The sequence below is a fragment of the Balaenoptera physalus genome (assembly GCF_965194825.1).
Source record: "Balaenoptera physalus genome assembly, chromosome: 1".
Lineage (NCBI taxonomy): Eukaryota > Metazoa > Chordata > Mammalia > Artiodactyla > Balaenopteridae > Balaenoptera > Balaenoptera physalus.
The window spans coordinates 100,269,380-100,285,869 of NC_138882.1; the positions used below are offsets into that span (position 1 = coordinate 100,269,380).

At 42.9% G+C, this 16,490-nt stretch overlaps 1 protein-coding gene across 1 annotated transcript; it reads left to right on the forward strand.

The window, feature by feature from the left end:
- The first annotated feature begins 58 nt into the window (after window positions 1–58).
- On the forward strand, window positions 59–14,607 carry GNAT2 (G protein subunit alpha transducin 2). The gene is given in 10 exon segments (XM_082431924.1): window positions 59–6,370; window positions 8,081–8,123; window positions 8,426–8,505; window positions 8,508–8,563; window positions 9,299–9,456; window positions 11,389–11,457; window positions 11,459–11,515; window positions 11,744–11,873; window positions 13,563–13,716; window positions 14,250–14,607. Coding segments are annotated over 10 exon segments (1,056 nt in total). The 5' UTR covers window positions 59–6,252; the 3' UTR covers window positions 14,441–14,607.
- Window positions 14,608–16,490: the final 1,883 nt, after the last annotated feature.

Sequence of the window (16,490 nt, forward strand, 5' to 3'; positions counted from 1 at the left end):
GGTTATTGTGACGATGAAACGTTAAGCACCTTTGCGTGATACCTGGCACAAAGCCAGTGCCCAATAAAAGATAGCTATTATTATTGTGCCAGGGTTCTCTTTTAGCAGAAGTCCTTCCCGGCAGGCGTAGCTAGGCAGGGTGTGTCCTGCAATTCTGACTCTCCTTCCCACATTTATTTCTGTATTTGTTGGTCAACAGCTTAGGCTCTGTAGCCAGTGTGGTTCAATTCCAGACTCCACCTACTTCCTGACTGCCACTGGGAATGTTAACTTCTCTGTGCTTCTATTTCTTCTATAAAATGAGTGTAAGAGACCCCACTTTATATGGTAGTTGTTAGGATAAATGAACTAATATAAGTTAAGTGCCTAGCTTGTAGTTACTACTCAGTTAATGTTCCATAATATCATTGCTGTGCTTTGGCCTTGGCCCCCTGTTGACACTCTCAGAGGTTGATTCACCTTGCAGTCTATAAAGAAGGGGTGCTGGGCTATTTTGGGGACTGCAGATACCCCACACAACCAGAACCCCTACTCCCAAGTGGCAGAGAATCCTACTTAAAGGAAACCCGTGGGAGAAAGGCCCTATAACGTCACTGCACATAATTAAACGTATTAGCAGCTTAGTCTATTCCTGTGTCTCCACCTTGTGGGAGCCCTTTGCCCCCACACCCAGTTGTACTAATGCTGTTTGTCCAGCTCCTCCCAGTTCTCACCACCCCAACCAAATTCCTTCCCGATCTCTGCCTCCTCCCCTCCTACCCAGACTGGATTGTGGACCCTGAACCCTATTCTCTACCTGCACCTGGTGTTGCCTCCATTGATCCCTGCCTACTTACTGCTCTTCACCCTGGACAAACTCAAAAAACCATGGCCTCTGTAAACATGGGGGGGAAAAGTTCACCTCACAAAGAATCAATAAAACTAAAAAGAGAACAAGGAGATACCATGTTTACCCATCAAATTAGCAAAGATTAAAGGAAAAAAAAATCCTAAAGCAGGCAAGGGGGTAGTTAGTGAGATGCGACACACACATATCCTACTGGTGGTGGTAAAAAACACTGATATAATCTTTCTGAAAGCCATTTGGCAACGTCTACTCAAGGGTCTTAAAAAGGTTCATATTATCTGATCCAGTAATTCCACTTCCAGGAAATTGTTCTTCTAAAAAGCTCTGCAAGAAAAATGTGCACAAAATTGTTCATAACTGCAATGTTTATCACATAGAAAGGTTGGAAACTTAAAGGTCCAACAATAGGAAGATGTTTAAATTAGGTCATATGCATACAATGAAATACAACCATTAAAAATTGTTCTTGAAGAATCTCTTAATAAGGTGAAAATGTTTACAATGTAAAGTTAGGTGAAAAGAATGGATGCACAAATCTGTACATACAGTATGACCCTAATTATGTGACATATACGCATAGAAAACAAACACATCAAAAAGTGTAACAAATGATTATCGGTGAGTGGTGGAATTACGGCTTATACTTATGTTCCTCTTTATACTTACTTGCATTTTAAAAACTGTCTACAATGCATATCCATGATTTTTATAATCAAAGAAATGGAAAGCAACAAAAGTCTATAAAAATCTGTAATAGCCTCCACATCCCACCTAGTTAAGACTCTCCTATGTCTTAACCCCGGACTAAATTAGTCTTGGGGCCTTTAGGAATTTTGAGGCTGTTGGGCTCTCAACATTGAATAATAAAATAAATCTCAAAATTAAAAATCAAGTCCCAGGTAACCATGTAGAAGGTCATCTATATTCTGATACAATGCAAATTTTGACATAACTTTAAAGGGTGCTATCTTGCATTGGGCCAGGTCTTTTTAGGATTCCCCCTTAATCCAGACCTACCTACCTAACCAGCCCATACGTGGCAATTCCTGCCCTCCACCCTACCTAGGAAAACCAGTTCACTAGTCCCTTCATGCTCCTCCCTAGTCCCATCTACAACACACCCTTCACCCTATAGTCCTCCCCTATTTCTAGACTTTCAGTATGCTGTCCCTGCTAGGAAGTCTTCCCTGATTACAGCTAAGCCTCAATCTCCCCACCTACACAACATCAGCAAGAATCTTAGTGGGGTTTCATTGTCTATGTAGAACAGTTTGGGAAATGAAGGAGTGAGTCATCCTCTCTGACCTCCAGCTGTTTTCATATTGGGGACTTAAGGTTGTCTTTGAGCCTCTGGGATCTTCCCTAGCTTGAAACCAGCTTCCTCACTGCCTAGCCTGTACCCCAGATGGTTCCTGGAATGGCCCTCCCTGAATCTTAGGCCCCCACTGACAATGCACTCCTTAATTCTCTGAAGAACTGCTTCTCTTAGCTTCTCATCTGATGCTCACCTGTGACGTCAGCCTCCTACCAAGGTCAAACCACTTTCAGCAGATATTAGACTTGGGAGAGAATACCTGCAGCCTCAAAAAGATCATTGGCCATGAGTTTCCTAAACCAAACATTATGCCTAGATCCTTCTAGAATCAAGCTGTTCAGCTTTTTCTCAGCTTCTCCCAGGAGCCAGTCCCCCACCCCAGTCACCCCACATTATTTATAGCACCATGCAGCTGTATCCAACCATACTTGTTTGTAAGTCTTAAATGGGTTTTAGCCAAACCCTTTGTCATTCAAGGCCCTTCACTGGCTAGCCCCAATTTTCCTTTCCTATTCTCGTCTCCCAGCCCTCCCCTCCATGCACTTTCCACTCTTTTACTCCAGTCCAGTCATATCAAACTTCCCAGTCTTCTCTGAGCACACTTTGTACCTCATGCCTCCATGCTTTTTCTCATGCTCTTTCCTCTCCTCCAAATGTCTATCCCCCATTTCTATTGTTGTTCTGCTTCTCTGTTGAAAGTCTGTTCATTTTACAATTTTTCCCTCCCTTCTTCTACTAGAGAATTTATCAATTTGACAGTGAGATGTGCAATTGTCTTTTCTACCAGGGGTAGAGGCTAGGTTTTAAACAGCTCTGAATTCTCCAGCACTAGCACAGTGCTCCTGTAACTAAATTGTTTCTCTGTGCATTTACACCAAATCTTCCTTTGGACTGGAAGGCCCTGAAGGGAGTTCCTCTTTCTTCATGCCCGCCCCCCAACTCCAGCTGGGACAAGGCTTTACACACAATCCCTACCACTGGGTATAAGACAGGTCCTGAGACTTCCCCTTAACTCAGGAAGCAGGATTAAATTAGTTGGAAAACAATGATTTTTTTTCTTTCATTCAAAATATTGTAACTATTCAAACAATAAAGTCTGTTGCTAAAGAAGCTAAAAAATTTTGGGGGGTTATAAGGGCTGTGGACTAGGACACATGAGCTCTAGCTGATTCTGATACTAACTTGTTTAGTAACATGTGGATCGCCTTTCTGTGCTTCAGTTCACTCACCTCTAAAATGGGAATAGCACCTACTCTACCAGGACACTGAACCCAAATGGGATAATAAAGGAGAACAGCCACAGGAAAGGCACAGGAGCTTAAGACAGGAGGCAGGAGGCATCAGGATGGTCCATGCATAGTAGCGGGCAGCTCTGTGCAATTAGAGGGCAGGTGAGGGCCAGGAGTTCCCATAGCTTAGGAGTGGGAATTGGGAGCCCAGCAAGCTAGGAAACAAGGAGAAGCAGCACAGAAGTTTGCTGAGGTGGTAGCTAAAAAAGGAACAAGCTCAAACATTTTCCCCACTTGTGAAACAAGTCAGTGGTTCCTTTAACAATGCAAGTGCTGCTGTTACTGAGCTCATGCATTTGCCTGTCTTTTTTTGCCCAACGTTCTTTCTCTGGCTGCTTTTGTGAGGTAGTGGAAAGAAAGATTGCCTGGTTTGTTTACTAAGCTATATGACCTTGAATAAAAGTTACTTAACCCTCAAGTCTCAGTTATCTGGTCTGTAATTTGGGGACAAGAGCACTTACCTTGAAGTCAGTGTGAGAATTAACTGAGATAAGCCCCGTAAACTGTCTAGCACAGTTCCTGGCAGTTCCTTGCTCTGAACAGTGCAGGCTGCAGCGCAGCTCTGGCCTAGGTATAAGTTACCAATATTGTGGGTAGTTTAGGCAGGGCTGGTGAGGTATCATTACTGAAACTTTATAGCCAAGATTCCAAGACAGTCACAATTTCAAAGACTCTCTTGTTTTCCCTTAAGTCAATAAGCACCTGCCAATTTTTGATTGGGAAAAGATGATCACCATGGAAGGCACCTTGGCGGCTGCCTACTTCTCCATCAACCCTGAGAGTCTAGGCTCCAGGCCCAGGGCTTCTCAGCCAGATACCCAGATATGCAGGCGAGAGGCAGTGGGAAGGAGGAAGGTGATCAGGGATAGCTCAGGGTACCCAGTAGATGGGAGACCTAGGTTCTAACCTCCCACTTTCTCAGTCTACCTGGCCACTGCTGCACAATTCCACTCTAAAAGGAAAGAGCAAGTTAAATACTTGGAGCTCAGTGTTTCTCTGCATTGGCTACGCATTAGAATCACCTGGGAAATTTGAAACTCTTCATGCCCGGACTGCACTCCAGACCAGTTAAATCAGTACTTTTTTCTTTTTTTAAGTTCTCTGGGTAAATTCCAATATATACCAAAAGCTGAGAACCACTGTTCTAGATCAGGGTTTTTCAAACTGTATTAGTTTAGAATACAGTTTCTCAGGCTCTAGAATTGGCACTACTACTGGAACTTATTGATTCTAAAAACATACTCTTTTAAAAACACACATATATTAACCTCTTTGAAATCAGAATGATCTTCCATTCAGTGCCATCTAAGATTTGATGAAATACAGAAACAAGCATCCCAGGTAATTCTTATGATTTGGCCAGTTTGAGGAAAAAACAGTTCTCTAGTACTCCCTAGGGCAGAGCTTTCCAATCTTTAGTATCCTTAGAGTCACCTGTGATCCTGTTAAAATGCAAGTTCTGAATCAGAAGATCTGTGTTAAGGCCTAAGATTCTGCACTTATAAGAAGATCCCAGGTGATCTGTGCTGGGCCTTTCACCACATTTTCTGTAGCAACATTCTAAAGTATGTCCCTCTGAGGAGCTTCCACAGCAACTCATTTAAGTAAACTGAAATAATTGGCATAGAGAAGTATGACCAATGGAGAGAGTCTGATATGTCTGTGAAGCAGTTTGTAGGCTGCACGCTCATTTCTCCCTGGGAAGGGGCAGCTGCGACGAGAGCCAGAGGAAGGGCTGCCCTGACCTTTGAGGAGCCAGAGGCTAGAGTCTAATTTCCCAAGGAAGCACTGTCATGTGAGGCAGCACAAACCCTCCACACTAAATATCAGCGAAGTTCACTTGCCAAGTGAAGTTAGGCCCCAGGTGGCTTTAGTGGGTAAGCAGCCCCGTTCTCTCTACCACATACCCTTTTTCCTTCTTTCCCTCATTCATCAAAACTTCATTGAGGATCCACTAATAAACCACAAGGTCTGAAGGATTCAAAGATGAATCAGATTTGGTACCTGACCTTCGGGGGGAGGAATTCAGTCTGGAGGAAACCCATCTGTAAAACAGACAATAATGAAGTGATTAAGTGCTAATAACAGGAGTATGTATAAAGAGATGAGCCAACATAAAGGAACAATGTTAATAGCTTCCTGGTGCAGCAGCCACTGGAGGAGCTGGAGGAAACATTTCTAATCTTTCCAAAAAGGGGTAAACCCCAAACAAAAATTCCTTGCCAGGACCGGCCTGCTATGATGGAAGAGTGTGCGTTGGTGCCTTGAAGCTGTGTAATCTGGAGTCTCAACATGGGGAGAGCTTCCTCTGTTTGTGTCTCTAATCTCTAGCTCTAAGATGCAAGTGAATCTAAGAAGGAAGAGACTTTTAGGGGATCAGTCCCTCAAAAGGATGGGGCAACCATTATCTTCTTCCAGAGAGTTCCAGCATCTGCATCCTATCCTCCCATGTCAGAATCCAGCACATCATTTCCCTAGTTACATAAACACTTGTCTTTGCCCTTTGTCATATTGAGCTCTTAATTGGCTCAACCCATCACATTGCTAGATATAAAGGCTACAATCCCTAGACTAAGTAGGTCTCTGGCTGGGGTACGTAGTCTCAGGCAAGACAGGCAGCGTACGAGAATATAGAGCCCACTCCCTCACCCAGCTCCCTATAGACTGGCTTTTTAGGAGGACTAAGAAACTGATACATGATCCCAATTTACTTTTTCCTTATCTTCCATCTCTCAGATAGGAAACCCTAGAAGGGAAGCTTAAGGGCCAGAGGAAGCCACCAAGGAGGAGACGGCAGAAAGATGGGGAGTGGAGCCAGTGCTGAGGACAAAGAACAGGCCAAGAGGTCCAAAGAGCTAGAAAAGAAGCTGCAGGAGGATGCTGACAAGGAAGCCAAGACCGTCAAGCTGCTATTGCTAGGTGAGCGAGATGGAAAGATGAGTCAGAGAAGGAGAAGGTACTGCTCCTTCCTGCTTATCCTGGATGGTAGGTGGGTTCTAGCCCACTGTGTGGGGAGGAAGGATGGCAGGTCATTTTTCCTCTCCCCATCCAGTCTCAGGCTAGGGGATCAGGAGTTCTAGGGCTGAGCACAGCCACCCCAATGAGATGCAGAATGCCAAAGTTACTCTGGAACTGTTCTGCTCTTCCTTGAACCAGGAATAGTGTGCGGGCCAGAATGCACCTACCCATCTCCAAATTTAACCAAACCTAACACCTAGCAACTTAAGCAATTATCATGAACTCTGGGCTTGCAGACACTTAGTGAATCTGCAAACACAGAACTCTGAGTCAAGGACTCAGAAGAGGACAGTGGACTCAGAAGTCCTACCATATAATCAGTGTCATGTAGGTCATGTAGGCCTAATGGTTCTTACCAAGTATACTGGTTCCTTCTCCTTGCTTTCAGTAAAAAAATTTGTAGAACTATTAGAAGTGGGGAGGAAAGGAGTCTTTAGAAAAGTCCTTTCCTGGCTTTCTATTCAGCAGCTGCCTCTAAAGCCCCTGCCAGATGGGAGGCTCATCAGCTTGATGAGCTCCTAAGCAGATCACGGGTTTGTGCTGAAAAAAGAAAAGCACCTCAGTCGGTCAGAAATTGATCATGGCTGTAAACAGAGGCAAAACAATAGAGTTTGGGACACCTGGCTTAGGAAAAAACCCCAATGGTAGTACAGAGGTAGGCAAGCTGGAGCAGGTAGGATCTTTATAGCAAAAGACTGGCTGGCTGGGCTGGGTTTCCAAACCCATGAGGAGCCTGGGAACTAGAGCCCCAAACTAAGGCACCTCCTTTCCCTCAGCTGATCTGTGGCATGGCCCTAAGGACACACTGAAGAGTACATCTCTGTAAGCAGACTCCAAGGAGCCCAGGAGGTTACAGAGGGGAAAGAGATGGCAAGGCCACTGAGAGATCTTTTAAGCCTAAGCAGCTTTCTTCTACATTCAGGATAAGAAGCTTAGAGGGACCAAGCACAGGATAAGTGGGGAGGGTTAAGGCATCAGGGATAGTATAGAGTGGGGGAGAGAGCTGAAGGGTATGCGGGTCCTTGATAGAGGGAGAGTGGAGTGTGAATGAGGATATAAGAACATTTTAGTCAATAATGGAAACAGTAAGATAACGAAAACATAGTATTTCAGTGAGGTGATCCAGCTTTCTCCAATCCCACCCCAAGATCACTCTCCTGAGTAAAAATAGGCAGAGCAGAAATGTGTTAAGAGTTCCCCTGAATCTATCAGTGGTTCTCAACGAGATTTTGTACATCCCCATCCCCACCCCCACCCCAAGACACTTGGAAATGTCAGGAACATTTTTGGTCGTCACAGCTGGAAGAGTGGAGTGCTACTGGCCTCTGCCAGGAGTGCTGCTAAACACCCTACAATGCACAGGACAGCCCTCCACAGAAAAAACCATCCAGCCCAAAGTGTCAATAATGCAGAGGTTGAGAAACTCTCCTCTAATTCCAGATCAAATGGCCTGAGCTCAAAGCTGACAGAAATTGGGGCAGCAATCATCCCTATGTGTTCTCCCCTAACAAGGCTCCCAAGTGAGCAGTGGCTTAGCCTTCTCACGGGCCATCTACTGGAGGGTTGGGGAGAGCCGGTGGAAATATGAAGCATAAGCATTTCTCCCTGCAGGTGCTGGGGAGTCAGGAAAGAGCACTGTCGTCAAACAGATGAAGTGAGTAGGAACAAAGCCCCAAAGGACTGAGGTAGGGTGAAGAAGTCAGTAGAGCCAGCGGAAGCATGGAGGATAAAGGGCTCTTTATCTGGGTTCTTAAGGAACCCAGATGTAAAGGATATAAAGGATCTTATTCCCTATGTCCCTCATCTGCATGCCCCATGTCCCTCACTCTCCACTTTGGGACAGCAGTAAGAATACAGAGATTGGATTCTTATGACCCTTTAAATCCTCCCAGAGTCCCAATCCCTTAGGTCTGGTTACTCAGGTCCAACGAAGGGCTGGGTGTCTCCTCCTTGCAGGATCATTCATCAGGATGGCTATTCACCAGAAGAATGCCTGGAGTACAAGGCCATCATCTATGGGAATGTGCTACCGTCCATCCTATCATCCGGGCCATGCCCACACTGGGCACTGACTTTGCTGAAGCAAGCTGTGCGGTACGTGGTTAACGCTATGTGGTTAAGGGTGGGAGGAAAGGCTAATGAGAACAGGCCAGTGGCCAACGAGCTATGAGGAAACATGGGTCAGAAAAAAGTTTATGTAACTAAAATCCCACGTGCTGAGCTTTAAATCTTTTTACTTCAGTCCTAGCAAAGCATGCAATTCCTACCTTTATAATAAATGTTTATTTTAAAAAAATCTGCTCTCAGCTTCCTCTGCCTTTTTGTCTTATTTTACCATTTAAATTGTTCCCCTCGGGTTCTTTGCCCTGGCTGTGTAACTTTTATAAGCCAAATTCCTAGTTCCAGTATTGTCCCTTTCCTAGATTTGAATCATTGAAAAAACAAAGGTGATAGGTTCCTGTCTATCATCTTGTCCATTTCATGGTCAATCTGGTCTTTAAATTTCCAACCTCCCTGCAGCAGAGGACCCACATTTTGTGGCAGGACACTCACTTTTGGACTAAGGATGGAAGATGGACACACCACGGAGGAAGCCCCTGGGACCTCTGTTATCCACTAGGCATCCCAGGACTGGATATATTGCCACCTTCTACATCTCAGAAGCACCCTCAAAAATTAATCGGTGTTTATTTAGAATCTTTGCTGGACACTATCTCCACCTTAGGCTTTGGTTGCAATGCAAAATGCTTTCCTTTCAGCAGAATTCCCAAAAGCCTCCTAGAAAGCCATTACTCTTGTGTAATTCTCATCCTGGTTTCTGCCTTACAGGATGATGGGCGACAGCTCAACAACCTGGCTGACTCCATTGAGGAGGGCACTATGCCTCCCGAGCTGGTGGAGGTCATCAAGAAGTTGTGGAAGGATAGTGGGGTGCAAGCCTGCTTTGACAGAGCTGCAGAGTACCAGCTCAATGACTCGGCATTTTAGTAAGACTCTGATTGGGGAGGGGGTGGGATGAGATGTCAGCAACCTTCTAGGAGAAATCACAGCCAGCCAAAAATTTTAGGCACTGACAGCCGGAGACCCAAGGACTGAATTCAGGCTGCATGCCTGTCTTGTTAGGCTTGAGCAGTGTTTTACTATGCTTTGAATTTAATGCCTTTACACTGGGACATTTGCCACAGTTCCCACCACTCTGTATTGCTTTACACTGGTTCACTGCAGCCTACAAAGCTGAAGACTCAAAATTCAAAACAGAGGTGCTCTGTTTAACAGCCCTCAGCCCCTGTCTTCTTAAATCAAACACGTAGCCTCTCCTTTCAGAATCATGAACACTAATACAGCCCTGCAGTTCTGCCATGCATTCTCCTAGGAGGCATGATTCATCATGGCCCTCTCAGGGCTGAAATTTCTAGCTGGCAACACAGGCTCTACTTAAGCCACTAGCCTAAAATGAAAATCTCCTTCACCCATAGCATCTTATGTCAAGGTGCCAGGGCACAGGATACAAACTGCCAGAGCAAACCAAAGAAAGTTGGTCAGGGATTAGAGAGCACCAACTTTGCAAAGTTGGTCCCCAAAAGATAAGGTACACAGAGTTTATCAATCCTACCTCAAACAGCATGATATCATAGATGGGCATGAGCTTCAGAGTCAAACAGACCTGGGTTTAGCCCCTGTTTTATCACCTAATCTTATAATAAAGTTATCATTTACTACCCCTGGAGCACTCACTCACTTACTCACTCAGGCCTAGGCACTGCTCAGTGCATTAGGTACACATTTTCATTTAATCTGCACAATATGCCTTTATGGTAGATAGTATTTTTTATTAGTCCTATTTATAGATGGAAAAACTGAGGTTCAGATAAGTAAATTAACTTGCCCAAAGTCATATAGATAAATGGCAGAGGCTGGATTTAAATCCAGGTCTATTTGTCCACAAAGTTGAATGTTTTTTACAATATACCACAATGCCTCTTGTCCTGGACAAGTTATTTAACTCTTCTGGATTTTTCCTTCATCTGTAAAATGGGATATGAAACTTGAAGGTTTATGAGGTTAAATGAGAATTTAAATGTGAAAATGTCTGGCATATAGTTAATTTGCCCTCCCTCTTTCTCTCAGTCCTCTCACTTCACATCTGCCTTCCTTTTTTTTTTATTTTATTTATTTACTTTTTAATGGTAACTATCAAACAAATACAAAAGCAGAATAATACAATCAATCACCTGGCTTCAACTGTTACCAACTGATGGCCACTCTTGTTTCATTTTATTTCCATTCCCCACTGGAATATTTTGAAGTAAACTCCAGATATATCATTTCATCCTAAAAATTTCACTATGTTATCTCTAAAAAATAAAGGTTCTTTAAAAAAAAAAAGAATCACAACATAATCATCTCATCTAAATATTTAATAATTCCTTAATGTCATCAAATATCCAAGTCAGTGTTCGTTCAAGTTTCCCCAATTATCTCAAATGTTTTCCCTTCAACTTGATTCAGGATATAAACAAGGTCCATGTATTGGACTGATTCACATCTCATATATTTCTAAAATCTCTTTTAATCTACTTCTGCTTCTTGATGGAATTTTGGCACCCATTTAAACCAACAAGTCTCATTCAAGGGTCTAGAAAACCTTGTAGTCAGGTGAAACACAAGGAAAAGTTATCTGACTTGACTTAAATGGAACAGAACCTCTGCCTCAAATGGGCTTGTCCCTCAGCCCATCCCACACTACCTTTTGTAAGGACACAAGAGGGTTTGAAGGAAAGACTCCTAGATTTAACAATATGAATTCTAGGCCGGTTCTATCACTAAGTTAGCTATATGCCTTTGGGTAAAACCCTTCACCTTTCTTGACTTTGGCTGTGGAAAATTTAATATTATCAATGCCAATCACTTTTTTCCAGCTACCTGAATCAATTAGACCGAATTACAGCCCCTGACTACCTCCCTAATGAGCAAGATGTGCTACGATCCAGTCAAAACCACAGGCATTATTGAGACCAAGTTTTCTGTCAAAGACTTGAACTTCAGGTGAGTACATGGTTCCCTGGGAGCACGTCAGATACACAAAAAGGGACGTAGGTATGCTTCTTGGCTTTCACAAAAGCCCAGTCTGACTTACTCCTACCTCTCCCCCTTTCCTTTCCACTTCCCATCTTACTAACTGGCCCCAAAGTTGCCACCTCTGTGGGGTAAACACCAAGTGCATGTGGGTCACACATTGGGTATACGTTTGAAAACAGGTGTTTCTTCTCTCAGGATGTTTGATGTGGGAGGGCAGAGATCAGAGAGAAAGAAGTGGATCCACTGCTTTGAGGGAGTCACCTGCATCATTTTCTGTGCAGCCCTCAGTGCCTATGATATGGTGCTGGTGGAAGATGACGAAGTGGTGAGTGACCTTTGCACCAAGCAGCTTTGATAGGTAATTCCCCCATGACCCTTCCTCTAAACTTTGTGTCACTCCATTACCCCAACTTGGGTGATTTCAGCTAACACTAATAGTCTAGCAGTCTTCTAGCAGACCAATGTCTCAGGCAAATAATTCTAGAAAAACCTCTTCTTCTGCAGGTTCTAGGTTAGCACTTTAGAGCTCCAGATTTACTGAGAGCTTGGTCTCCGATTAGACATCCAAGTATTACTTGGGACATCAAAAATCTCATAAGAGATTCTGAGTATTAAAGGGATAAGTGATCATTAACTTGGCAATGCAAAGGAGTTACTTAGTAGTCTCTCAGGCTGCCTATGGAAGTAAAGGATAGATGAAAATGATAGAGCAGAAAGAACAACGTACGATGTGTATCTTTATGCAACATGACAGAGGGGTTGCATACTAACCTCACTTGGAAGCCTAAATATATACTCAGTGTCAACAGGACTACAGAGAGACTGGCAAACCAGTTTTCTCACATGCCACTTAAATTGGCAGCTGGAGAACTACCTGAGGGTGGTTCTCTTGAGCCTGTGGAGTTTTACAAGACAGGAGCTCTGCAGGAACAGTGTCAGCCCATCCAGGTACCTTCCAAGTTTAAGACAGGGCATGTCAAAGGCATGGAAAACGACAATTTTACATATGCATCTGCTCTGTAAACGGAGGCCCACAGTTTACTGATAGAAGACAAAGCTTCTATCCTTCTATCCCCCGCTCCAGTTCTTCTCCCTTCTTCTTAGTGGTTCAGGTTGACATTAGAGCACTCTGAATATCTTCTGGCCAAAATGTCTTAGAGAGCCATTCATTTTCCAAGATCTCTTCCATCTTTAACCTTGAAGTCTAGAAGGTCTTGAAGGGTTTTTATAGGAGTATTAGCAATGAAAAAAGGCTACTAATTAGTTTTCTTTATTAGGTGAAAAGATTGAGGCCAAGTCAGCTAACAGCACACTTCAAGACCCTAAAGGTCTTCTCCCTAACAATAGGCTGGTTTGGAGCACTGGGTAACCTCTGGACTCTGCAGATTATAGCACTACTTCTCACTCATTGAAAGTGACAATCAGAGAAGGAAATAAGGTAGAAGTGCTTGTGCTGTGGCATTGGGAAATTCTTTAGCCCTTACCATTTGGCACAAGGGCCAAATATCCCTATTATGTTCCTGCCTGAACTGAGATCTGGGACTTTTTAACAGAAGGCTATCAAAATCATCCTGGAGATGTACGTGGACATATATTAACTTGGGCCCAGTTTCAACCCTGAATCAGCAGCCCTTAAGGATATCAAAGTCCTAAGCTGTGCCCTGGTTGCCAAAGATCTGCATAACATTTACTGTACACCTATACACCACCTACTATCATGGACACTATACATACATGATCTCATCTAACTTTCATAATAATCCTGAGATAGGGAAACTGAGATTCAGAAAAGCTCAGTACTTTCCCCCAAATCATACAGTTGTGATATAAAGAGGATTAGAAGGAAGTCAGATCTCTTTGGCTCTACTCTACCACACTAAGAAAGAGATAAGGTGTTCCCTACCTTTCCTTTTACATTTGGAACACTGGTTTCTTCAAGGGGAGCAAGAACAGGAAGTAGACAGATATCCCGTAAGCCCAACCTGATATCTCTGATGGTGTTTCCTCTTACTAGAATCGTATGCATGAGTCACTGCACCTGTTCAACAGTATATGCAACCACAAGTTCTTTGCGGCTATTTCCATTGTCCTCTTTCTCAACAAGAAGGACCTCTTTGAGGAAAAACTCAAGAAAGTCCATCTCAGCATTTGTTTTCCGGAGTATGATGGTAAGTGCCAGGGGCTGGAGACAATTCTTTCATAGTAATGACGGGGGGCTGCCTCATTTCCTATACCAAGGAAACATAAAGGAACTTGTCTTTAAGGAGTAGTAAGTGTAACTCCTCTGCTTTGCCAAGTTGATGGTCCCTTATCCCTTTAATATTCAGTTCCTCCTATGAGCTTTATAATGTCCAAGTGATATTTGGATGCCTAACCCGAGAAACTTGAGCATTCAGTTAGAGGTTTAAATTCAGATGTCTCTGGAATAGAGCAGACATTAGATTCAGGAGACCCATCAACTGTTCAGATGATAACTGCCAGAAACCAAGGGTGGAGACACAGAGACACCTCTCTCCTCAATTTCTTTGCTCAAGTGGGAAACACGGGAGTGCAATAAAGGAGAGGGCCCTCCCTCTAAAAATAGGCCCCCAACTGCAGCTGTCTAATACAACATTTCGAGGATCAAGTGAGTCACTTAAAAAGTGAGCAACTAAGAAGGGTTAATTTATCCCACTTCTTCACTATTTTTCTGGAAAACCAGGGAACAACTCTTACGAGGATGCAGGGAATTATATCAAGCGCCAATTCCTTGACCTCAACATGAGAAAAGATGTCAAAGAAATCTACAGTCACATGACCTGTGCCACAGACACCCAGAATGTCAAATTTGTATTTGATGCAGTTACAGATATTATCATCAAAGAAAACCTCAAGGACTGTGGACTCTTCTAATTCTCACCATTCCTCAAGTATACGTTCTATAAACAGGTTCAGAATCTGGGTAATTTCAAGCAGAAAATTTTAGGTCAATATACCATGATAAGAATACATCCATTCCCCCTTGGAGATGGAGTATGTATGACTGCAATTGTGTCTCATATGTTCTTTTAAAAGTGGGATAGCTAGTACAATTTAAAGAATGCAAGGCCAGGAGTCAGAAGACCCAGGTTCCAGTACTGGTTCTGCAACTTACTACAAAAATGTAAATATTTCATTTCTCTGAGCCTTGAGTTCCTCATCTATAAAATGAAGATAACTTGTCTATACTACTACACAGGGTTATTCTAATGATCACAAACATAACTGAAGGAAGGGAAGGCACATAAAAGCTGTGTGGTTAGTGACAGAAAGAAATCCTATATAAAAGCTCCCATATATGAAATTCAACACCAGATTTTTAGATGAATTATCCCAAACAAAAGAGCAAACCTTCCCTGCAGTCTGCAAAAAAACTAATTAAAAACAGAACCTCACTAAACTTACCACCCCTTTTTACTAACAGACCTTTATGTATGTGCCTTAGCTCAGAGACCTGAATCACCAGATAGAAGATGTGAGTTTCTTAGTTTCTAAGGTACACATCCAGAAAGGTTTTTTTTTTTTTTTTTGGCCGCTCACACTGTTTGCAGGATCTTAGTTCCCCGACCAGGGATTGAACTTGGGCCCTCGGCAGTGAAAGCGCAGAGTCCTAACCACTGGACCTCCAGGGAATTCCCAAAAATGATTTTTATTAAGCACAGATTATCCCTCTGCTCCCAAACTGCCAAAAAGACCGTGTTCCCTATATCTCTGCAAGTACAGGGATACTTACCCTGTAAGTAACTTTATCAGCTACACAAGACACTTTCTGAATAAACCTGGAGGACAGAACACACTCCTACTTGGAGTATTAATGATTTTATTGCTGCCACTTCTGTATCAGAGAATTTAGAATAAGTGAGCAATCCTAAAATCCTTGTTTCAACCACTAGTTTCAGGAGAACAAAAATGGCAGCTGATTTTGCTTTAGGCACTGAAAATCTTTGCAGTTGGGTCCATGGGATGCCTGGCTGAAAACAACATCTCCCCAAACAGGCCAACAATTAAATTATTCCCTGAACTCCTTTGGGGGGAAACAAAGCTTGTATTTATCTTGACAGGAGGTGGTGAAGTCAAGTACAGATTTAGCATTTACAACTACTAGTGAGGAAAGCTCTGGGCATCCAAGATTTAGTATATAAAAGAAAGTGTCAATTAAAATGAATATCTGCTCCTTGCCAAAAACACACATTCACACTTAGGCTACTACTAGCAATATTGATACTAGAGAGCCATATGAGCTTGAAATACACTGAAGAATACATTTGCAGCTGTTAAAATTGGATTCATTTAATAGTCTTTCTGATTCCTCGAAGAGAAACCAACTTGGGAAAATTACCAGAAAAATAAGGAAAACTACTCTGCCTACTGCCGATTAAAAAACTTAAACCGAAGAAAAAAATCTGGGTAAGACTTCTTGCACCCAAGCACTGTTCAGGGACTATACTAAAGGGCACGCTCCAACAATCACTAACCTCTTTGCTTTAACTCAACATATAGGGGCTCTGAGTCTTTTTTTTTTTTGGTATCATAGATCCCTCTGGCAGTCTGATGAAACCTATGGACCTCTTCTCAGAGTATTTAAAAATGCATAAAATAAAATTCAGAGAATTACGAAGGAAACCAACATACTGAACCCAGTTTGATCTTTGGAGTTCTGAAGCCCCAGGTTAAGAATCTTTGCTATAGCTATGATCTTATCTATTCAGGGCCCAGATGTAACTTTTCCCATTTATTCTACCTTCAAGTAGGGTAGCCCCACCTACCCCCAAATCATGCCAGATTATTTGCTTCTTTTATTAACTTTTCCTTGATCTTTGACTCTAGGCAGGAATTGGTTATGGGCCAAACTCTAAACGCCCAACCCAGGCTCCTCGGTTATTAATGTTCATATAGAACCTGCCCTACAGTACTAGCATAAAAA